Source organism: Scyliorhinus canicula, chromosome 19, assembly GCF_902713615.1.
Source record: "Scyliorhinus canicula chromosome 19, sScyCan1.1, whole genome shotgun sequence".
Classification (NCBI taxonomy): domain Eukaryota; kingdom Metazoa; phylum Chordata; class Chondrichthyes; order Carcharhiniformes; family Scyliorhinidae; genus Scyliorhinus; species Scyliorhinus canicula.
The window spans coordinates 40873601-40898359 of NC_052164.1; the positions used below are offsets into that span (position 1 = coordinate 40873601).

The window sequence follows — 24759 nt, forward strand, 5'->3', positions numbered from 1 at the left end:
TTGGTAACAGGATAGACCAGTTGTGTCAGTGGATCTTATTTTTGACTGTCAGGGCAGCTGGTTCCTCTTGTGACCTCAATATATAGTGATGGTTCAGCGTTCTTTTGTCGTTTACACAAAATAGACTTCTGATACAAGCATGCCGATGTTTTGAAATGACAATCACTGTGCAGGACACACCCATTGTCATTCTGTTAGATTTAATGCCTGGTGTGGTATCATTTGCAAAACCATTCTGTCTCATGCCATCCAATTCTGGACTGATGGCCAGGGGAGGCAAAGGGAGAGCATTTCAAAGAATGGCAAGCTCACCCATTGCCTATCCGAGGCCTTCAGAGTCTCTGGCAATTGAAGAAAGAATTGCATTTCATAGAATCATAGAATTTACAGTGCAGAAGGAGGCCATTCGACCCATCGAGTCTGCACTGGCCCCTGGAAAGGGTACCCTACTCAAGCCCACCCCTCCACCCTATCCCTCTAACCCAGTAACCCCACTTAATCTTTTTGGACACTAATCTTTTCAGATTAGGGCATTTCTAAATGCATTACCACCAAATATGTACTTTTGAAGTTCATAGAATTGCTGCAGTGCAGAAGGAGAGCATTCGGCCCATCGAGTCTCTGATGCCGTGAGGCAGCAGTGCTAACTACTGTGCCATTGTGCCGCCAAGTTCAACCATTGTTGGGATGAAGAAAGTGCAGGATGCCAGTTTGCAAGAACCCACAAACAGAATGAGTTAATGACTAAATAATCAGTGTTAGTGATGTTGATTGAGTAATAAATATTGGCAGGACATTGGGGAAAATTCCCCTGCTTTTCATTGAGGGGACTGGCTAGTATTGCCAGATCTTCCGGATTATAGGTGTGAATTAGGAGCAGTAGTAGCCACTCGGCCCTTCGATCTTGCTCCGCCGCTCAATAAGATCATGGCTGATCTGATTTCCCTGCATTCCCACCTTCCCCCTCTAACCTTTCAACTCGAGAATCTATCTATCTCTGCCTTGAAAATATTCAAAGACTCTGCTTCCAATGCCTTTTGAGGAAGAGACCTACTGAGAGAACAATTTCTCCTAATTTCTGTGGACGACCCTTCATTTTTAAACGGTGGCCCTCTAATTTTAGATTCTCCCACAAGAGGGAGCATCCTTTCCTTTATAAGTTTTTCCAATTAAGCGTCAATTTAGCATGGCCAATCCACCTATCCTGTACATCTTTGGGTTGTGGGGGGTGAGACCCACGCAGATATGGTGAGAATGTGCAAACTCCACACGGACAGTGACCTGGGCCAGGATCGAACCCGGGTCCTCAGCGCTGTGGGGCAGCAGTGCTAACCGCTGCACCACCGTGCGGCTGGAAACATCCTTTTTATATCCACCCTGTCAAGTTCCCTGAGGATTTTATATGTCCTGGAGTTTACAATAATTATTCTTCTGGACATTTGTGCAAAAAGTCTAAAGGAGTCTTTTTCGGGATGGCAGCAGGTGACTAATGGTGTGCCTCAGGGGTCTGTGCTGGGACCACAACTTTTCACAATATACTTTAATGATCTGGAAGAAGGAATTGAAGGCACTGTTGCTAAGTTTGCAGATGATACAAAGATCTGTAGAGGAACAGGTAGTATTGAGGAAGCAAGAGGGCTTCAGAAAGATTTGGTTAGGCTAGGATAGTGGCAGTGAAGTGTCAGATGAAATGCAATGTGGAAAAGTATGAGGTTATGCACTTTGGAAGGAGGAATTTAGACACAGACTATTTTCTAAATGGGGAAATGCTTAAGAAATCAGAAGCACAAATGGACTTGGGAGTTTTTGTTCATGATTCTCCTAAGGTTAACGTGCAGATCGCTCGGTAGTTAAGGTTACCATTCATGTCAAGAGGGCTATAATACAAGACCAGGGATGTACTTCTGAGGCTGTATAAGGCTCTGATCAGACCCCATTTGGAGTATTGCGAGTAGTTTTGGGCCCCGTATCTAAGGAAAGATGTGCTGGCCTTGGAAAGTGTCCAGAGGAGGTTCACAAGAATGATCCCTGGAATGAACAGCTTGTCGTATGAGGAACGGTTGAGGACTCTGGGTCTGTACTCATTGGAGTTTAGAAGGATGAGGGGGAATCTTATTGAAACTTACAGGACACTGCGAGGCCTGGATAGAGAAGAAGTGGAGAGGATGTTTCCACTTGTAGGAAAAACTAGAACCAGAGAACACCATCTCAGACTAAAGGGACGATCCGTTAAAACAGAGATGAGAAGGCATTTCTTCAGCCAGAGCGTGGTGAATCTGTGGAACTCTTTGCTGCGGAAGGCTGTGGAAGGCAAATCACTGAGTGGCTTTAAGATAGAGATAGATAGGTTCTTGATTAATAAGGGGATCAGGGGCTATGGGGAGAAGGCAGAAGAATGGGGATGAAAAAACTACCAGCCATGATTGAATGGCGGAGCAGACTCGATGGGCTGAGTGGCCTAATTCTGCTTCTACGTCTTATGGACTTATTTTCTTTGAATAGTTTTGTCTATTTATTATAAAGAATGTGGAAGCAAGATAGTTGGACTGGCAAATCCCAATGGACATTGATGCCTTAAGGCTTGTTTAGTTCCGGCCTTGTATAACTGACACTGACATTGATAAAAATCAAATAACCTCCCTTCCAATGCAATGCCAAATTAACTAAACATTTCCTCATTGAGTTGTGAGTCTACTGAGGGATTTCCTAAAGACTCTCAGGCGCCTGAGTGTGTGTTTTAATCGGGTTGTTTTCACTGCTGTATGGAATTACTGAGCTCCTCCCATTCAGGTGTAGGGAGTGTTGCACCTGTGTCGCAGGCTCTGCTGTCATGGAAGGGGCGGGAATGAAACCAGCCATGCTATGCACTCTCAGATCAGGGGAGGCAGTAAAACTGGATTGTCTGTGTAATCCGCTGAAACGCCAGGCATTTAGCTGGAAGCAGTCCAGAGGCTGAAAGCACCTGCGCAGAAGACACACACACAGGATTTGTAGCACAAACCCAGTAATAACTGAAGCATTTGGGTTGTCTTCAATCATAGCCGGTCCCAGGAGTTGGTAAGGATTTATTTTTCCTCCTTTTGTTCTGTTTTCCTGGGTTAGTGACCGGGAGGTTTCCAGTGAGAGGAGTTTGTGTGTGCAGAGGTGGAGGAACTTGGGTGTGGTGCACTCTGCTGCTGATAGTTTGTGTAGAACTTGTTCACTTCTGTCGTGTTTAGGATTCATAGATCTCTGGGCAGGTTAAGTTCTCAGTCGGCTTTGTGAGTTAAAACTGTTTCTTTTAAGCTTCTTTTCCTGCCTGTGAGCTGCTCAAGGAAGTAGCAAGCATTTTAACAACTGCTGTCCAGTTTTGAGGTGCAGTTATGGCTATTACAGCTCTTGATCTAACAGATTTGGATTGACCAGTGTAGGAGAGGCAGAATTAATGAGTCAAAAACACAGTCAACAAGTGCCAGCCTGTATAGTTAAACATTAATGGTTTGATGAGTCTTTTCAAAGGTCACAGTGATGGTCAGACTGAGGCAGCACAACTTATCAAAAAGTCAAATGACAGCTGGCTGTGTTTGACTCGATCTGAAACCTCATATTCTGAAATAAATAGTGAAGCTAGTGCAAATAGATGTATGTCAAATACAATAGTGCTGCTCTCAAAGTGACACTGTGCTCTCGGAAGATTGCATTACAGGGACTAAGTGCCCTCCTGTCAAGTCAAGTTACTACGGTTTGATTAAGTGTCTCTGCTGGGTCACCTCTGCTCCCTGCTTCTTCCTGAATGCATTGATTCATTGTCCAGTGCTGCTTCTCAGTGATTCATCCAACAAGCCAACTGCCATGTGTGAGTGACAGTCTTTAGAATTCATTGTTGCTATGTGGGCGCCACCTGCCTTTATCGCGCATCCATAATCATAATAATCTCATAATCTTTATTATAATCTTTATTATTGTCACAAGTAGGCGTACATTAACACTGCAATGAAGTTACTGTGAAAAGCCCCTAGTCGCCACACTACGGCGCCTGTTCAGGTACACACAGGGAGAAGTCAGAATGTCCAATTCGCCTAACAAGCACGTCTTTCGGAACTTGTGGGAGGAAACTGGAGCGCCCGGAGGAAACCCACGACACGGGCAGAACGTTTAGACGCCACACAGACAGTGACCCAAGCCGGGAATCGAACTTGGGACCCTGGCGCTGTGAAGCAACAGTGCTAACCACTGTGCTACCGTGAGGCCCTAGTTGGTTGCTGGACCATTTAAGAACACAGTCAGGAGTCAACCACATTATTATGGGCCTGGACACCATATATAGACCAGACCTGGTAAGAACAGCATGTTTCCTTCACCTAAATGACATTGTTCAGTTTCCTTTTTAACAAAGACCTCGCAGATTCATCAACTTCATAATTATTTTGTACTGATAATAACTTATAAACTTAATTCAGCATTGAAAAAGTCCATTGTGAACTCACATTCTCTGGATTATCAGTCCAGTAGTGTAACCATTATACAGTAGTCTGTCAAGCCATTAAACAGGAGGAGGGTATCCTATCTGAGTTAATCTTGTTCTCATGGGCAGGCTTTGCGAAGATAGAGCAGTGACTGGGTAAAATGTCTTCTGCACTATGTGTCGAGGTCACTAACACACATACATCCTACACATAACACAGGGAAGAACAGTGCTACACCTTAGGCAAAACCAGTTCTTGACTGTGGGAGTGCTGCAGTATTCAAGGTGCTGTACCTCAGATGGGAGTTGAATGGAGTTGTCTTATTGCTGCATAAGAGGCTGGGAGAGAAGAAGTGAGATATTGTCTGTCACTGCATGGGAGGCATCAAAACCTTAGATTTAGATGTATTGTCACATGTACTGAGGTACAGTGAAAAGTATTGTTCTGCGTACAGTCCAGGCAGATCATTCCATACATGAAAAACATAGGATGTACAATAAATACAAAATGTAACACATAGACATAGACATTGGGTGAAGCATATGGAGTGTAGTGCTACTCAGTAGAAAAGATGCGTGGAGAGATTAGTTCAGTCCATAAGAGGATCATTTAGGAGTCTGGTAACAGTGGGCCAGAAGTTGATTTTGAATCTGTTAGTCCGTGTTCTCAGACTTTTGTATCTTCTGCCCAATGGAAGAGGTTGGAAGAGAGAATAACCCGGGTGGGAGGGGTCGTTGATTATGCTGCCCGCTTCCCCGAGGCAGTGGGAGATGTGGACAGAGTCAATGGATGGGAGGTGGGTTCACCTGATGGACCGGACTGTGTTCATAATTCTCTTTAGTTTCTTACGGCCTTGGGCCGAGCAATTCCCATACCAAGCTCTGATGCACCCAGATAGGGTGCATCTGTAAAAATTGGTAAGAGTTAATGTGGGCATGCCAAATTTCCATAGTTTCCTGAGGGAAGTATAGGCACTGTTGTGCTTTCTTGGTCGTACCGTCGACGTGGGTGGACCAGGACATATTGTTGGTGATATGCACACCTAGGAATTTAAAGCTGTTAGCCATCGCCACCTCCATCTCCATCTCCACCTGAACAACAAGAACAGCCATTTTTTTCTTTTGAAAATCGTAAAAATTACCATATCTTAAAATCCGCAGGGCAGCGACTCAAAGGCCAATAATCATGAAAAACAAGGCTTCAAATTTTTTTTTACAAAAAATTGTTTCTCACAAGTGTAATATTGATTTTTTAAAATAAAATGAAACAAGATATTCAATTACCATCAAAATGGATTTGATTAATTACGGCTGGGAGCCACATAAGCCCTTAATCAGGCCCATGTTGCTCTGGATCTGCAGGTTGCAAGAGCCCAAGCTTTATGGAAATTAAATTGCAACAAAGCCCTTGGAAAGGGTTGTGGGATATGTGAAATAAAAAAATGCAAATCATTATGGAAAGGATGGTAACTCCATATTCAAATAATTAGCATACTGTACTTTGATGGCACATGTTCCAGCCTGATGCCTTCACTCCTGCTGGTTAATAGTATAATTTTCACCTCTTCTCTAACACGCTACTTCTGAGTTACATGGGAGTTGTGACACTGAAACCCCTAGTTGTATTTAAATTACTTGATCGATCATTCCCAAGTCCTAGTCGATATTGAAGAGGCTTCAGTAGTTAGGTGTGGAGGGAAATTTGATGTCTCTTTCATGGCTGCCAGAGTCCACACAGGGAGAGGAAAAGGCCATTCATCCACCCACTGCCTGTTTGATTATTCAATCAGGATATGGTTGATCTTTACGTGTATCTGCCTAAATTACCTGTCCCTCTTCAATATTCCTCAGCCACCAAAAATCTTATCAATCTCAATTCTGAAAAATTCTGTTGACCCAGCCTCTACAGACTTTAAGGGCACGATCGACCGGAATGGGAACAGAATTCCACAGCGCGATTAGCCGGGTGTTTCCCGGTGCTCGCTCGGAGCACCGAGAAACACCATACTACCGAACGGCCATTCGGATAGATTGGGGGCCTCAGCGGGGAATGCACTTACTGGAACTCATCAGTACAGGAGGAGATCGCGACACAATTTTAAAATGGTGTCCCCCATCTCTCAAACCCCGACATGATGCCTGCAAAGCCCCAACTCACCAATAAGGAGGGTCTTCAGGCGCCCACCCGCACTGGGCAACCTCAGTCCCAATCCACGACACAGGAAAAATGCCAGCCTGGCACCCTGAAATTGCCCCTGCCAGGCTGTTACTGCCAGGGTACCACACTGCTCAGGGAACAATCACCTAGGGGCCTCCGATCCCCTGAGAGAACCCCACGAGTGCCATTCTGTCTGGTCGCTGTTTCTGGAGAACACCACTGAACAGTGCTCGCCAAGGTCTCCAAGGCGAGTGAGTTAAATCCCACGCCTTGGGTAGACTATGGGAGTGCATATTAGAGCAAGATTAGCTGTCTCACTCTAATATGCAGATTTGCCAAAAAGCGATCCCACCCACAATGAGCGGGATTCACATTGCGACGTCTCGCGAGATTACGTTAGATCTCGCAAGGCATGGCCAGTGGGTAGATCCCGGAAGATGGATTTCCCAGCATCTACACGTCGTGTTGTGCCTCGCTGCCTTTCGGGTATAATGCAGCCGATAGATCTCGCCCTCAGTTCCTGATTCACTGACCTTTCTGTGGGAAGAAGTGCTTCCTCATTTCATTCCTAAATGGCCCAAGTGTTAATTTTAAGATTATGTCCTCTTGACATTGATTCCCGCACTGGGGAACAGTATCCTTACTCTCTCAGCAGAATTATGATCCCTCCTTTTCATGGGTCAGTAGTTTGACATGGTTAGTTTGTATTAATGTGAAAATAGGAAACAGCACCAGCTCCCTATTTTTGCACAGCAGAATAGAGAAAGATATAACTGTAAAATATAAAACTGTTGGCTTCCACACTCCAATTACGAAGAAATTACTTGTGTCTTCATAGCATCATTGAGGATCTCACGTCATTCCAAGAGCTCTTTAGCCAATGCAGAACTTTTGAAGTATAGTCGCTGTTGTAGAGACATTTACAGCACAGAGCAGGCCATTCGGCCCATTGAGTCTATGCTGGCACCCACAGAGCAGTCCAGTCAGTCCCACTGCCGCGCTTAAACTCTGTAACCCTGCAACTGCAAATTTATTTCCTTCAAGTACCCACCCAATTTCCTTCTGAAACCATTGATAGTTTTCACTTCTACTAGCCACATGGACAGCAGGTTCCAGGTCATTAATACTCACAGCAAAAAAAGTTCTTCCTCAGTGCATGTCATGTTGAAAATCTTAAATCTATGTTCCATTGTCTTGCACCATTATGTCATAACCCGCAGGGGATGTACGGGGTGGGAATGATTGTCTGCCCCGCGTCCTTTGCAGGGTATGAGCTCCCACGTTAAGGGGGCGGGGGAAATTCAATCGGTGTTGCATATAATGTTCGGCCAGTTCAGCACTGACCTGTCAAGGGCTGTTTGGGAACTACCGTGGGCTGTGTGTTACAGCCTTGTAAATAAACCAAAGTTTCTTTGACGCATCTCAGTGTGGACACTCCGTGACATCCTGAAACATTAGGGTTTGTTAAAAGGCAATTTAGCGTGGCCAATCCACCTGCCCTGCACATCTTTTGGGTTGTGGGGGTGAGACCCATGCACACACGGGGAGAATGTGCAAACTCCACATGGACAGTGACCCAGGGCCAATATTGAACCTGGGTCCTCGGGGTTGTGAGGCTGCGCCACCGTGCTGCCCCACCTAAAATTAGTTAACGGGAGAATTTGTTCCTTGTCCACCATATCTAAGACTGTCATAATCTTGTAAATCATGAGCAAAGTTTCCCTTCAGTCTTCTGTGCTCCAAGGAGAACAAACGCAACCTTTCTAACCTAAGCTTGCAACTAAACCCCTCCCCACCACTGGAACCATTCTGATAATTCCCCCCTGCAGCTCCTCGAGGACCTTCACATATTTCTTAAATTGCAGTGACCAGAACCGGGCACAAAACTCTAACCAAAGGTTTATTGGGGTTTGTTTTTTTACATGTGGCAGTACAATCAGAAAAAAGAAGAAGGGAGTGAAACATGCAAAGTACCCAGATAACATCGCCCCCATTCCAGCCCCCTTGTGTATGTGCATTAGCTGGGCTTGTTTGTAGGTTTTATTTGCATGTTTCCATTTGGGGTGGGGGGAAGTGGCGCGAACAGGGTTAGTTCGGTCTGTGTTTGTCCCCGTTCTGCCTGGGACCGTTTGATCCTGCTGTCAGGTCCTCTTTTTGTGACCTTGCTCTCTGCCCCCTGTCGTCTGCCTCGGTAGCAATATTAGCTGCTGGCTTCAAACAGGTCCTGGAACAAGTTGGTGAATGGCTCCCACATCTTGAGGAAGCACTCTTCCGACCCCCTTATGGTGAATTTGGTTTTCTTCAGGTGAAAATTCCAATAGGCCGGAAAGCCAGTCTACAGCTTTGTATGGTGCTGCTGGTCGCCAGCCAAGCAAAATGCTTCGGTGGGCGATTAGGCAGGCAAAGGCAAAGCACCGGCCCCCTCTCCCCATGAATAGTGGATGGCATGGTAGCACAGTGGTTAGCACTGTTGCTTCACAGAACCAGGGTCACAGGTTCGATTCCCACTTGGGTCACTGTCTGTGCAGAGTTTGCACTTTCTCCCTGTGTCTGCATGGGTTTCCTCCCCATGCTCCAGTTTCCTCCCACAAACATTCCTCCTCGGACATGTAACTTGAATTTTCCCACAACGGAGAGGTGAAAATGGCAAAAGTGGCTGGAAATTTTAAGATCCAGCCCATGAACACGCCACTATAATAATAATCTTTATTGTCACAAGTAAGCTTACATTAACATTGCAATGAAGTTACTCTGAAAAGCCCCGAGTCACCACATGACGGCGCCAGTTCGGGTACCCAGAGGGAGAATTCAGAATGTCCAAATTACCTAACAGCACGTCTTTCGGAACTTGTGGGAGGAAACCAGAGAACGCGGAGGAAACCCATGCAAACACGAGGAAAACGTGCAGACTCTGCACAGACAGTGAACCAAGCCGGGAATCGAACCTGGGATCCTGGCGCTGTGAAGCAACAGTGCTAACCACTGTGTTACCGTGCTGCCAATACTACAGATGGAATTTTTTTTACATAGAATTTACAGTGCAGAAGGAGGCCATTCGGCCCATCGAGTCTGCACCAGCTCTTGGAAAGAACACCCTACCCAAGGTCAACACCTCCACCCTATCCCCATAACCCAGTAACCCCACCCAACACAAAGGGCAATTTTGGACACTAAGGGCAATTTAGCATGGCCAATCCACCTAACCTGCACATCTTTGGACTGTGGGAGGAAACCGGAGCATACGGAGGAAACCCACGCACACACGGGGAGGATGTGCAGAGTCCGCACAGTGACCCAAGCCCGAATCGAACCTGGGACCCTGGAGCTGTGAAGCGATTGTGCTATCCACAATGCTACCATGCTGCCCTACAATGCTACCGTGCTGCCCTACAATGCTACCGTGGGGGAGGGCCGTGCATTTTTACAGGCACGGTTCACAGAGCTGGCTAGCCATTTATGGTATCTGCTGTCTCCACACAATACTGATTGTTGCATCCCTGTAGTGTGAAACCTGGAGTGTGCAGCCTCGACCAGATCAAAGCAGGTCTGAACTTACCATGAGGATAGCCAGGTGCACCTTTGGAGAGGTACGGTACCCCTTTGGAACATTTCCCTGGACACCTTAGAGGGAGGCAAGGGGCCCTTTGGTGGAGGTCAGGAGCCCTTCGGAAATATTAAAAGTTGGCATAAATGTGCATAAGGAATGCATAAACTCATTACTGTCAAGCTCACAGGAACTGTCAACAGACCTGTCAAAACCAATTGTCAACCGACCTGTCAAAATCAACTGTCAAAACTGACAGAGGAACTAGCCAAAGGTCCCCTGTCAAGAGGATCTGTTAAATCTGACTGTCTTTTTCTACATTTTTATTTTAAATTTTTTTTACCCCATCCTTAAAGTTACAAAACCAATGCACAGAGTGGACAAGGCAAACCGTTAATGCATCCCATAGTTTGCTCCAAAAAACAATTTACATTGAAGCCAATTAATGGTCCCCACAAGAGAGATACACACAAACCAAGCTGACATGAAAAGACATTGCACCTCATCTTGGGCTTGATTTGATGCTTCATCTTAGGCAAAAGGCCAAGAAACAATAATTCTGACTGTCAAAGGGAGCTGTCAAGCTGGCAATGCATTGAAAAGTCCTGCTCTTTAAATGTTTGAAAGAACTACTTGGAAAACAATGCTTGGAATGGACACAGGGCCATATGTTGACATGGAGGGTATGGGTGGTAATGGAGCTGGATACAGGGCATACTGTGACATGGAGGGTATGGGAGTGGGCAGGGGGCATGAGGTGGCATTAATAGGGCATGGGGAGTATGTGGAGGAGAGCGGCCCCCCAAAAAAAAGCAAACATTCTGACTTCTGGGACTCTTTTCCCCAGGCCAGGTTTGTATTCGCAACTTGGGGGCGAAGATCTAAGCTATAGCCCACTTACCAAGCTCATTTCTTGGCATCTGGTCCACGAATGCCATTTTGTTTAATTGGGACAGGAACATACTGATCAAGGAAGTTCTCCTGAACACATTTCAGCAATCCCTCCCCCTTCTTCCCTTCATCCAAATCAATATTTGGGTTATTAAAGTACCCCAGTATCATGTTCTACACATCACAAACATTGCTTTGCAGATTTGTCCCCTCCCTTTCTCTCTCTCTTTCACCATTTGGAAGCTGATGAAATATCTCACGTAGCATGATCTAAACTTTTAAGCTCAAACTAAATGATCCTTGCATTGATTTCCCATTTCAATACTGCCTACCCCATCTCATTTACTTCCTTCTCTGAACACGTTAATAAAGGAAGGTATGGGAATATTTTAATGAAATGCAGCTCTTTTGAAAACACCAGCACAGAGGCAAAGTAAGGGTTAATACCCTTGTCATAATCTGTTTGTCATCTACAGAAAGTACGCAAGATTGAAATGCAGGTTGTTTCAAAGAACTGTTGAAATGCAGTGTGAAGAGAGTTTGCTTCCACTTCAGCAGAGGCTGATTGTGTCACAAACTGAATGGATTTTTTTTTAATTTGAAGGTGCATTGTTTCGAGGGTTTCTGTTGTACAACAGAGATTCCTGGCCTTGGTAATGGGGCCTGATCTCAGTAGCTCTAAACCTGAAGAAAGGTACATTTTCTCGTCGGTGGAAGCCTCGATAATTCATTAGCTTATCAATGCACGTGTTTATCTCCCCAAATTCAGCCAGACCCACCAACCACCACTATTCAGGAGTTTCCTGAACAAGATGCAGGTGTAGGAATGCCTGGCCACTTTTATCCACCTTCGCATGGAGGGTATTGAGAGCAGCAATTACATCCTTACCATTACCTAACAAACTAAGCACACAATGGGGATTGAACTTGGGCCTTTATTGATTCATTTCATTCTGGTAAACACCCTTAATTTACTGACTGAGTGACTGAATAAAATACATTTTTTTGGGATTCAACACCACTTGAAGAAATAACTTGCATTTATATAGCATCTTTCATAACCTCTGCATGTCCCAAACCACTTTACAGCCAATCAAATATGGCAGCACGGTTGCACAGTGGTTAGCACTGCTGCCTCACAGTGCTGGGGACCTGGGTTCAATTCCAGCCTTGGGTGACTGTAGTGTGGAGTTTGCTCATTCTCCCTGTGTTTGCATGAGTTCTTCCAAGTGCTACGGTTTCCTCCCACAATCTAAAGTTGTGTAGGTTAGGTGGAATGGCCATTCTAAATTCCCCTTTAGTGTCCAAAAGATTGGGTGGGGTTATGGGGGGAGTGCAGGAGAGTGGGCCTAGGCAGAGTATATTTTCAGAGGATCGGTGCAGACCCGATGGGCTGAATGGCCTCCTTCTGCACTCTAGGATTCTCTGAAATGCTACTGATGTGTAGTCACTGTGTTGTGGTGCAGGAAGCACAACCTCCAATATGCAGACAGCATGCTTCAGATTGTGGGCAACCTGCAGTAAAATAACAAACAAATAATTGAGGAAGGAATATTGATCAAGACACGTAGGAAAGTCCCCAGCTATTATTTGACATAGTGAGATGAGATATTTTACATCCACCTGGGAAGTTTAATGTCTCACTCAAAAACATCTGACAGGGCAGCACTCCCAAAAACTGCGCCAGAGCCCAAGGCTAGATTTTGTGCTCCACTATATCGAGTGGGACTTAAATCCATAACCTTTTCAGCCAGAAGTAGGAGTGCTGCCCACTGACTCACAGCTGACACCTATGAAACATACACCTTTAGCAAAGCAACCCTGGCAGAAGTGAATGAAAATATAGAGCACGAGGAGCACCAACTCTGTATGTTTAAGGAGTTCACCTCTGCTTTATTCGCAACATTTGTTTTAGCATTTGGCTTGCTATACAGTCCTTCGATATATACATTCTTGCTCACTATTGCCTAATTTAACCATTTTTCTTCACCAGGCTGACTGTCCACATATTTGTGGATGAATCCTAACCTTTGTCGTAAAAACTAATGAGTGTAGATTCAAAAATGGTGGAGCGATATCTAGCCTTTCCTCAGAAACCCAACCCGATTGTTGTGGTTACACTAATATTGGAAAGCATATGCTCCAGATTTGGCTCTCTGATACTAAAAACTAGCAACCAATAGGCCCAATTCCTGATAGGTAATCTGTTGTGAATTTGAACTGGGAAAACGAGTAGACGACCCCGACAGCCCATTCTACCTTTTTATTTTATCCTCAACTGATCTGTGCCTCACCTCCATTTGCCTACCTTTGATTGTTATCCCTGGGTATCCCTGTAACTTCAAAAGTACTTTATTGACAGGAAAGGGATGCCAATCTGTTGGTCCCAATCGTTAACGTTTAATTGATGCAGTATCTTTTAAAAAAAAAAATTTTTTCTCCATTTTCACATTTTCTTCAAAATTTACACCCCACCTACAAGTAGTAAACAGTAACAAATACAAAGTCAATTCCCTTATCAACAACAATGATCACATCCTCCCACCACCCCAAACAATGACCCCCCTGGCAATATAAGCATCAAATAAAACAAACCATCCCACTGCGGGACAATCAAAGGAGAAAAAAAAAACAGAAAAAAAGAAAAAGGAATCAGGAATTGCCATTGGTCACCGCTAACCTATAGAGTCCTCCCACCCCCCAACATTCAATGCCATCCAATCCCCGAAAGAGTACCGTACATGACACCCATGCATCGCGAGCCTTTCTCCCCCATCCCCGACTCCTCCCCTACACTTCCTTTTACAAAACTCCTCCCTCCAACCTCTGTTCCTTCCTTCCCAACTTTCCACTCCGGCTAGACTCATCGGGCCCTGGTCTGCCGGGCTCCGATGGCCGCAGCCCCTCCCCCCACCTCACTCCCGGCTTAGCCGGCCAGCGTGGCGGCCCCCGCCCAGGTCTCTTCCCCCTTGCCCGGTCCCAGAAAAACCAGGAACTCCCCTTGAGCACACAGACCCCGCATACACACCCAAGCCGCAAAGAACCATCATTGCAAGCGAAAGTCCCATCTCTTCCCTTGTCCAAGTATATACAACGTTAGGTCATTTTGCACATACACCAACCGCAGTGAAAAAATACAGTTACATGAGGCTACATCGATACATGTCCACTTCTCAATTCAACCACAGTCCTGCCTTTGCAAACTCCTCCGCTGCTTCCGCTGTCCCGAAATAAAAGCCCTTGGATTTGTAGGTCATCCTCAATTTAGCTGGGTATACTATGCCGCACTGCACCTTACTGATGTACAGTGCCTTCTTCACCCAGCTGAAGGCAGCCCGCCTCCTCACCAGCTCCACTGTGTAGTCCTGATATATGCGTATATCAGCTCCAGCCCACTGCACCACCCGCTTCTGCTTTGCCCAGCACAGGACCTTCTCCTTCACACTGTACCTATGAAAACACAAAGTTACTACTCTCGGCGGCTCACTCTCCTTTGGAACAGGCCTCCACGACCGGTGAGTCAGATCCAGTTCATATCGGGAGGGGGTCATCCCCCTCCCCCAATAGCTTCACCAACATCATGGCAAAATACTCATTCGGCCTCGGGCCTTCCACTCCTTCGGGAAGACCCACAATCCTCAGATTCTGTCGCCTGGATCTGTTTTCCAAGTCATCCATTTTGGCTCGCAGATCCTTGTTGATCTCTATCACCTTCCGCATCTCCTTCCCCATCGAGGTAATTTGCTCACTGTGCTGCAATAATGTTTCTTCCACTTCCGGCCCGTGGTGGGCCAAGCAGCCGCCCGTTTTCGGCCGTCGTAAATCAAACCAGATCCTTACTGACGGGGCCTGGCTCTACGGGCGGCCTGTGGAGTCCTCGGGGGCACAGGTGATCTGGCCCCGGGGGGGTGCCCCCATGGTGGCCTGGCCCGCGATCGGCGCCCACCGATTCGCGGGTGGGCCTGTGCTGTGGGGGCACTCTTTCCTTCCGCGCCGGCCGCTGCAACGGTCCACCATGGCCGGTGCGGAGAAGAACCCCCCTGCGCATACGCTGGGACCACGCTAGCACACACTGGTGCTCCTGCGCATACGCCAACCATTGCCAGCCCCTTCGGCGCTGGTTGGCGTGGTGCCAACCCCTACGGCGCCGGCCAAACCCCGGAAGGTGCGGAGGATTCCGCACCTTCGGAGGGGCCCGACACCGGAGTGGTTCACGCTACTCCTCGGTGCCGGTGCGGACTGCCCCGCCGGTTCACGGAGAATCCCGCCCCAGTTTCAGGCACTTGTTCGCGTACCAGTGAGGGAGAATTCAGAATGTCCAAACTACCTAAAAGCACATCTTTCGGGACTTGTGGGAGGAAACTGGAGCACCCGGAGGAAACCCACACAGACACGGAGAATGTGCAGACTCCGAAAAAACAGTGACCCAAGCAGGGATTTGAACCTGGGACCCTGATGCTGTGAAGCAATAGTGCTAACCACTGTGCTACTGTGCTGCCCTTAGGATAGCGGCTAGACTATCTGTCATTGGGATGTTGATGGAGAGACAATTATTGGCTTGGGCACCAGTAATAACTCCCCTATTCATCAAAATATGACGGGATTCTCCTTTTCTGGTGACTAAGTCCCACGCCGGAGGGAAAACCGGCGCCAACCACTCCAGCGTCAATAGACCCTGAAGTACGGAATTCTCTGCACTTCCGTGGGCTAGGTGGACGCTGGAGGGGTTGGTGCCGCGCCAGCCGGTGCCGAAGGGACTGCTTGAGTTCTCGCATGCGCCAAAGGGGTGGCATGATCTTGCGCATGTGCAGAACCGCCGGCGTGTTTTGCCGCATGCGTGGGGTTCTCTTCTCCGCGCCGGCCATGGCGGAGCCCTACAGGGGCCGGCGCGGAAGGTAGGAGTGGCCCCATGGCACAGGCCTGCCTGCAGCCCGATGGGTCCCGATCGCGGGCCAGGCCACAGTGGGGTCCTACCACGGGGTCGGATCGGAACCCCCCCCACCCCCCGCGCCCCCAGAGGACTGTCCCCGCCAACGTTCCTGCCAGGTCCCGCCGTGTGGGACAATGCGTAACTCACGCGGCGGTACTAGCAAAAAACGGACGGACGCTTGGCCCATCAGGGCCCGGAGAATTGCCGGGGAGTCCGCTCTGCTAACAGCCCCCGACCAGCGTGGCGTGAACTCCGCCCGAAAACCGGCGCCGGGGAATACGGCAGCCGGCGATGGGGCGTTGGGGCAGGATTCGCGCCGCTCCCTGGGGATTCTGGAGAATCCAGCTGATAGTGTTCTGGTATCATTTACCTGAGTGGGCGGACAGAGCCTCAGTTGAATGTCAGGAAATCCTCAGCAGGTCTGGCAGCATCTGTGGGGGGAGAAACAGAGTTAACGATTGAAGTCTGTGTAAGACTCAAAACATTAACTCTGTTTCTCCACAGATGCTGCCGGGTTTTTCCAGTTTTATATTTCCTATTTCTAGCATCCAGATTCCTTTATTTCAGTTTAACATCCCTCCTTCAAAATAAGGCGGGGCAGGAAACGGCCCATAAGTGGGCATTAATTAGCTGCTTAAGGGCCTTAACTGTGGCGAGGAAAGTTTTCCCTCCGAGGCCCTGCCCTCCCTAGGATAAAATTGCTACAAGGTCAGGGCGGGCAACAACTCAGAGTGAATCGCACCCATACAATTTCACGTTCCCCTCACCAACCACCAGTTTGCCTCAGAACCCACTGGGGAGCGGGGACAGGGAAGGGTAGCATAGAAATTCTGACCAGTGACAACCTGTAAACATGGGAAGTCACAAACAGGTTCCTTACGACAAGCACCATCTGTTGAATGGCAGGATTTGAACTACCGCGGTGAGAGTGGTCCTTGCTGAATGGCACAGTGGCGCAGTGGTTAGCACCGGTGCTCCACGGCACAGAGGACCTAGGTTCAATCCCATCCCCGGGTCACTGTCCATGTGAAGTTTGCACATTCTCCCCGTGTCTGCGTGGGTCTCACCCCCACAACCCAAAGATGTGCAGCGTAGGTGGATTGGCCACGCTAAATAAAATAACTCATGAGTCATGAGATCAAGGAGGCATAGGCTAGATCTGGTGAAGACAGAGTGGAGGTGTGGTGGAAGACTAAAGTAGTTGGCCGTATTTATGCTCTAAAGAATGTCCATCCAGAAGCCCTTGCGATTGTGTGCCAGCCAGCTGATTGTTTCTTTTGATACAAATATAAAAACTCAAGGACTAATTTAAAAAAGGAAATTCATCAGTTATAGAGGTCTACAGTACAGAAAAGGCTCTCTGGCCCATTATGTCTGCGCCAGTCAAATAAAACACCGAAGTGTTCTAATCCCAGTTTCCAGCACTTGCCCCATAGCCTTGTATGCATCTAAATACTTCTTAAATGTTACAAGTGTCTCTGCCTCCCCCACCCTTTCAGGCAGAGAGTTCCAGACTCCCACTACCCTCCTGGTGATTAACGTTTTCCTCACATCCCCTCAAATGAAGCAAATGATTTTGCCTCTCTGCACTTGGGTGGCAGTTTTGAATGTGTTTGGTTCAGCAAATTTAGATCATGAAGTGCGAAAGTGGTATCTGGTGTCAATAAATATGGGCGGATGTGATTCTACTGTTAATATGTTCGTAAACACAAGAATGATCTCAGAATACCTACAGGTTCTTGAATTTTCTGATGTGCCATTTATAAATACATTCCCTGTGCACAAAGATGAGCTGAATGCGGTAAGCTGAGCAATGATGCATGACAAATCCAGAAACCAGAGGCTGTACCAAATTAGTCGCAAAGTGTTCTGTTCCTTTTTTGTTACACGCACCAACACGATAGACTCAGGAAGCTTCAGACTTCAGTGTGCTTTTTACTCTTGACAGCAGTAAGGTTCCGTTTTGCTGTTTATGTCTTGATCCGAAATCTAACCAGGAAATGACGCCACAGTCAGATGTGGTCGTTAACCTCCTTTTATAGTGTTGCAATGGGCTCCACGATGTGATATGTTTACTGCCTGGAATCAGACTCTCTGTTGACATGACCAGTGTTATTTCCACGGCATTTCAAGGTTCTAAGAACATGGACCACTACTCGACTTTTGGAGCCTATTCACAGGTAAGCGAATCTTGAACATCAACGGGGCACGATTGGCATTAGGTTTCCCTTGTGGTTGCCCATACTTTCAAAAGCTTGCAACTGAAAACACTCAAAGCGCTGGTCACTGTCTGTTTTACGGGCAGCTGCTTCCCTTTTCTTCCTCCTCCCATACCTTCCTGTGCATCTGTGCAGTAGGTAAATATTCTTCAGTATTTTGGAAATGTCATCAGCCAATTATTGCGGTGATGGCTTGTAAACCAAAACGATTTATAAGAAACTCTCATAGACATAGCTGGAGTGAGTTTTGCTCTGCAAGTTTAGAATAGGGTTAGAATCTTTAATTTGCACTGAGCAGTGTCTATTTATCATGTATTAGAAGCATCGCTATGTAAACAGCATTAGGACTGAGTGTGAAGGAGCAGGGTCCACCTGGTCCACTCCAATTGGTCTCTTCCGTACTCTGGGAGGGTATTGATCTATAGGCCGTTAAGCTAGTCGCTGTGCGGTGACTCTCTTATTTAATATACATTAATAACAATAACCAATGGCAAAATGAAGGACCTTCATTTCAATAGCACCTTTCACAAACACTTTACAACTGGTGAGGTACTTCGTAAGTTGAGTCACTGTTGTAATGTCGGAGACGCAGCAGCCAATTGGCACACGGCGAGCTCCCACAAACAGCAATGATAATCTGGTTTGTGATGTGGATTGAGGAACAAATGTTAATCAGGACAGCAAGGAGAGAAGCCCTCAGCACTCTTCCCCCCCCCCCCCCCCCCCCACCTCCCAACGCACACCCTTCTTCAACAAATGCCATGGGATCTTTCACATCCACTTCAGCAGGCAGACATGGCCTCAATTTAACATCGCATCTTAAGACGATGCGTCTGACAGTGCCACACTCCCTCAGAACTACACTGGAGCGTCAGCCTTGATTTTTGTGCCCTGGAGTGGGCTTAAACCTATATCCTTCTGACTCGGGGAGAGTGCTACCAACTGAGCCACGACTGACAGCCAATGCTTTTTCTGGCTGAGTCTTCCTTGACTTTACTGGTTTAGCGACATGTGTAGCATGATGAGCGCTGGTCATCAGCTATCAATTAATTTACATCAACGGATATAAGTGCCATGTTCTGTAGACTGACCAGTATGAATGATACAATACAGAACATCTAGTTCTTGACTAGTTCAAATAATGTATTATAAAACAAACGCGTGGTAATGATAACTGTAATAAATATAATACAAACTAACACAAACTAATTAATCTAGAGCTACTGCAAAATACATCTGTCCACCAACATGACTTACTCCCAACTCCCCTAGACACAGTCACGTGGTAGGTTTTCACTGCCACCTAGTGGTTGGAGGTCATATACATTTAATATACAAGATTGCTTATGCATATCATCACAGTAAGTTGCACCAGCTTCCAGAAAGAAAGCTGATAAATTAGTTTGGCGGGCAGACCTAAAGGGAATGAACTGCTGAGTGAAAGAAATAAAATGATGTCCATTGCCATTGAAAATGAATGCATGGGAAAGGACGGAAATTATTTGGTTTAAAGATAATTGGATTTAACCTCTTTCGGATGGCCAGCAGCAGGCCAATAGTCAGTCATTATTCACAGCAATTCATATTGGTGTCTGGGATCCATATGGGCACATTGTGGTGGGAAATTGAAATTACGCATCTTCTGGCTGTTGGAATTGGCGCTCGAAATAGGAAGCCTGATTCCAGGAATCTCCTGGACGACCTCGGCAGGAAGATTGGGAATCTTTGGACAGGATTTTCCGGGACCACCAGTGGTGAGCATCGCCATGGGCGGGACTGTTGATCACTCTCCAAGTTTTTCTGTCCTACCTATGATGTTACCCGCTGTTCGGGGAACCAAACAATCCTAGCCTTAGTTGCAGATCTGCTGGATAAGAGTGAGGCAGTGGAGGTTTTCTGTCGAAGGTTCAGCTGACACTCTCCTGTCTCACTGCAGTATGTCTACAAAAAGGACTAGGTGAATAATCAGAGAAAGTATTTTGATGGTTGTGGCTACCCATGGCATGTATTGCTTCGACACCATTAAGCAGCCTTGTCGAAGTTACCAATAAATATTTATTAACATTACTGAACTATGCGCATATTTACAGTGGAGGGTACAGATATGGAGAGGAGTCCTTGACATGTCCTTCCATGTCGCTACCTAGTTTTACTTAAGCTCTGGGTCTGGTATCTTGTGGACAGTACTATACTTAGTCCATTAGTATAGGTTCCTTCTGCTAACTTCCCCCCAAGTCTTTATCCCCTGGACATTGGCTGACAATAGTTTACTGAGAATTTGATTCAACTCTTGTGGTGTAGTAAGGCCTGTGTACATAACTTTGGTGTTGCAACTATAATGACTCTGAGCCGCTCCATGATTAACAGCATGCATTAACAGTGTTCAATCCTTAATGTACCGATCCTTAAAAAGATATGGCGCTGTTCCAGAATCACAGTCAGGAAACTGGTGGAGGGGTGGGTTAAATGGACCAATATCTATTGCAGAAAACATAGTTCTGACTAAAGCACAGAGGGCACTGTCTGTGCGATGTGAGCAAAGCAAAAGGAAAATTCTTCTCATAGGATATGTCAAAAACTTTGTCGAAAGCCCAGAATTTTGATTGAGATACATTTACAGTTTAACAGGCATCACGTGTAATGAATGACAGACTATTGAGTTTGTTATCTTGAGTTGTACAAAATTACCACTGACTCATGTCGGAGTGCACTGGGCAGTCCCTGAAGATACATTATCAGGGAGTTGGGGGTTCTTGCACAACTCTGTTATTTCTGGAGATATTCAAACAACACAACAAGGCTTACCATCACAGAACTGTTTGAAGAGCACCTCTCCAAGTACAGCTTCAATGGTACTGCTGTATAATGATACTACTCTCTTCTGTCAAATTTGGACATTCCATTATCTCCTCACATGATTTATCTTTCCATGTCTGATCAGACACCTCTGGTGTTGCCCAGATCTCTACCCTTTCTCCTTCTTCTTCCTTCTTTCTAGGTTTGCTCTTGGTACCAACATGTAGAAGAGGGGGTAAACTTCTCTCTATCTAACGATGCATGACACTGCTTTCTAAATTTTTCCATTGGACCCTGGGCCTTTGCTGTCCTCTCCAATTGCCCGATCCACATTGAGAATTAGAAAAGCTATAACATCCTCCACCTAAAGCTGGCGTGACTATAGCCAATTATCTTTGTTCTTACCAAACTCTACTGCCTCCCCACTGACTTAAAGATGCTTGGTCTTAGCTTCGAGTCTCTGAAAACCTCCCCCTTCGCCATTGCATCAATAATTCTCACTAAGTACTTACCACACTGTACAGTCACATTGCATGGGCTATGCAAATATAATTTGCTGTAATCATTACAGTTATTCCTCACTAGCCTTTGGTTCAAAGTTAAAATCAAAAGCATGTCTTGCTCGGGAGCCAACCTTGAACACTCCAACCCACAGAGTGACGAGATACAAATCTGTGTCTTTGATTTCTCCACATCATGAACCATGGGAACTTATTGTGCAGAGCTCCATCATTTCTTCATCATGCTGAGGGGAGGCGTTGGGGTAGTGACGTTGTCACGGGACTAGTAACCCTGAGACACAGGGTAATGCTTGAATCCCACCATGGCAGAGGGCGAAAGTTGAATTCAATAAAAAATAATCTAGAATTAAATGGCCTAAGGATGTCCATGGAATCATTGCCGATTGGCAGAAAAAAACCATCTGGTTCACTAATGTTCCGAAGGAAGGATATCTGCGGTCCTTACCTGGTCTGGCCGACATATGACAGCTGACCCACAGCAATGTGGTTGACTCTTAAATGCCCCCTGCAATGGCCTTGCAAGTCATTCGGTCAAGGATAATCCAGGATGGGCAACAAATGTTGGCCCAGCCAGCAACGCCCACATCCTGTAAATTAATTTTTAAAAACTGTTTCTGATGAACCATTTGGTCATTGTTGTGCCCCAGAAATGTGATTTACACTCATTGTTTGGCAGAGAATGCTGAGTTAGTTAACTCGATATCCACCAGGGATTTGTTAATGTTACTTCCACGTAACTCACGAATACCGTGTTGGAAGTGGCGCAGTGGTTACCACTGCTGCCTCACGGCGCCAAGGTTCCAGGTTCGATTCCAACTCTGGGTCACTGTCCGTGTGGGGTTTACACATTCTCTCGGTGTTTGCATGGGTTGCGCCCCAGAACCCAAAGACTAGGTGGATTGGCCATGCTAAATTGCTCCTTAATTGGAAAAAATTAATTGGGTACTCTAAAAAAATTTTTAAAAAGGAAGACCGTGTTGGAGAAGGGGCTGGAAATTCATACTGGAGACCTTTTAGAAATGGCTGAAGATTCAGCACTTGAGCTTGTTGTACTTATAATTAAATGGTACCAAAGGCTCAAGTAGGATTTTGATTGAAGAACTTGTCAGAGACACCCAAAGGAGGAGGCTTTTACTGAAATAAATGTCCAGATTCTCCTGGACAAGATGTAGAGAGAAAGCAAGACGCCTGGGTACCCATGGGAGGATGTTTCTGAAGCATGTCTCCTGTGTCATATGGAGAGACGTGGCATCGTCACTTGTCCCCTCAAAACTGCAGATGAGCGCCAGAAAGAGTTCAATGAGCTGATTGTGGCAGGGAAGCTACTATGTTGGTCACTATCATGAAAAGCTCTCGGATGAGAAGGGAACGAGTTCAGTGGCAACCTCTGTCAACGATCTGAACCCGGTAAGGCTGTGAGTTGGATCAGAGACACAGCAAGCCTGCTGAGGGCGATGAGTAAGTAAGCATGGCTTCAAGTGGGTGGCTAGCTACATCCTGAGCATTATTGAGTTGCGCCATTCTTTCAAAGATCTCTGTTGTCTGTTGTCACTGTCACCAGTGCAGTAAATATAAAATGGATGATAAACAAATTTGTTCTGATGACAAAGATAGTGGTGAGAATGAAGTTGCAATAGTTTCAGATATCTTGAGAATCATGGTTGTTTGATGCCATACTACTCAAGTTTTATGTTTTTGGCAATTTCCTTTAAAGAACCTATTTACCAATTAACAACAAATGATAATCAATCAAGTGTTTTCTGAAATTGAGAGTGAAAATGTATACATTCTCCGGCTTCCCAGCCGCGTGTTTTTTGGTGGCAGGAGGTGGAGCGCGCCATTTGCAGGCGGCGGGATTCCCTGCTCCCGCCGCTGTCAATAGGATTACTCATTCAAACCACCCCACACTGCCCGGGAAATTGCGGGTGGGGGTACGATGCTGGTAGGACCAGAGAATCCCGCCGCCAGCGAACGGCCAAAGAATTACGGCATTTGTGTACTGGGGAACAACTGGTCTTTCTGGACAAATGACTTCTCACTAGAATGTGATTGTTCAGATGTGGGTTCATTACTGTTGATTATACTTTTTAACTGTATCAGTTCTTTGTTATTCTCTGGACCATGTGAAGTTTATAGAAATAATGAGAAAACTGGCCTTCCTCTTCCTTGAGACATCGCAAAGCAATTCACAAACAAATGAGTACTTTTGTGATATTGTCAAGGTTGTTATAGAAGGAAATGCAACAACCTATATGCCTGCAGCAATCTCCCACAAACAACAATGAGATAAATGATCAATCTGCCTTTCAGTGACATTGTTTTTAGAATAAATGTTAGCCAGGAGAACTTTAATTCATGCCATGGGATTACTTGCATCCCTTCATGTAATTTAAATGAGATATATTATGAATATGCTCATGTGTTTGGATTTGACTTTATTGGCATCATTTCTTTCCCCTTCATTTGATGAACTCTGCAACACCAACAGGAAAAATATTCTTACTTTCCCGTCCCAACCTGCATCTCAAATAAGTATTTTCTCCTCAGCCCTTCACTGCACTGGCCCTCTGTTCTCTTTTCAGCGGCAAATTGCATGTCATTCACACACCAACATTTCAGCGTCTACATTCCTTCTGTCAGTTTGTTTCATCTAGGGCTGATGCCTGCATGTCTCACTTTAACTGAAGCAGTCAGTTCATTAACTCAAAGCCCAACGCGATTTGTATCCACCGGGAGCTTATTTTAGAATAAAAATAAAATGTCAGTGACCCACTTCTGTAAAGCCATCATTACACCATTGGACCATTAACCAGTTTGCTATGCAGTTGTGCTAGCTCAATGTCTAAATACTCACATTTTATGACATGATGGCACAAACAGGCTATCTGTTTACCAGTATTAAAACTGTAGTTCATTTATATTATACACCTACTTGCATTGGAATCAATTGTGAAATTTGATCCAATCCTTCTAAAATAGCCTGTGGGGTGCATTCAAAGACTATGTGAATGTATAAGTACACAATGTAGAAAACTGCTTCTCTTCAGTAACAGGTCCTCGATACCTGTGTAAGTCATCCTGATGTGACACCAAGTTGTTTGTGTGACTTAACAAGTGGCAAAAATAACTCTTGTTTTAGTATGTTGTACAAAATAAGAAACAATCAAAGGGGCAAGTATTTGGTACATGTTGGCTACCACTTTGGTTGCAATTATACTCCTGCAGACAAGGCACTGTGTTAAAATTAATGCAGCAC

General features: G+C 45.9%; 1 protein-coding gene across 5 annotated transcripts in view; it reads left to right on the top strand.

Annotated features, from left to right (window-relative positions):
* The window catches only part of LOC119954069 (rho GTPase-activating protein 27-like), a 242032-nt gene that overhangs the window by 125566 nt on the left and 91707 nt on the right, over positions 1-24759 (top strand). Inside the window, exon 1 of one of the 5 annotated variants that reach the window (XM_038778896.1) lies at positions 2900-3057. The exons of 3 other annotated variants lie outside the window; for them this stretch is intronic. Coding sequence is in view for 1 of the 2 variants with exons in the window: in XM_038778895.1 (XP_038634823.1) it covers positions 18070-18147 (78 nt within the window). In the remaining variant the exon portion in view is untranslated. Of the gene's footprint in view, positions 1-2899; positions 3058-17949; positions 18148-24759 lie in introns of those variants that run through there. One more of the 5 variants, XM_038778895.1, reaches the window with a different exon arrangement.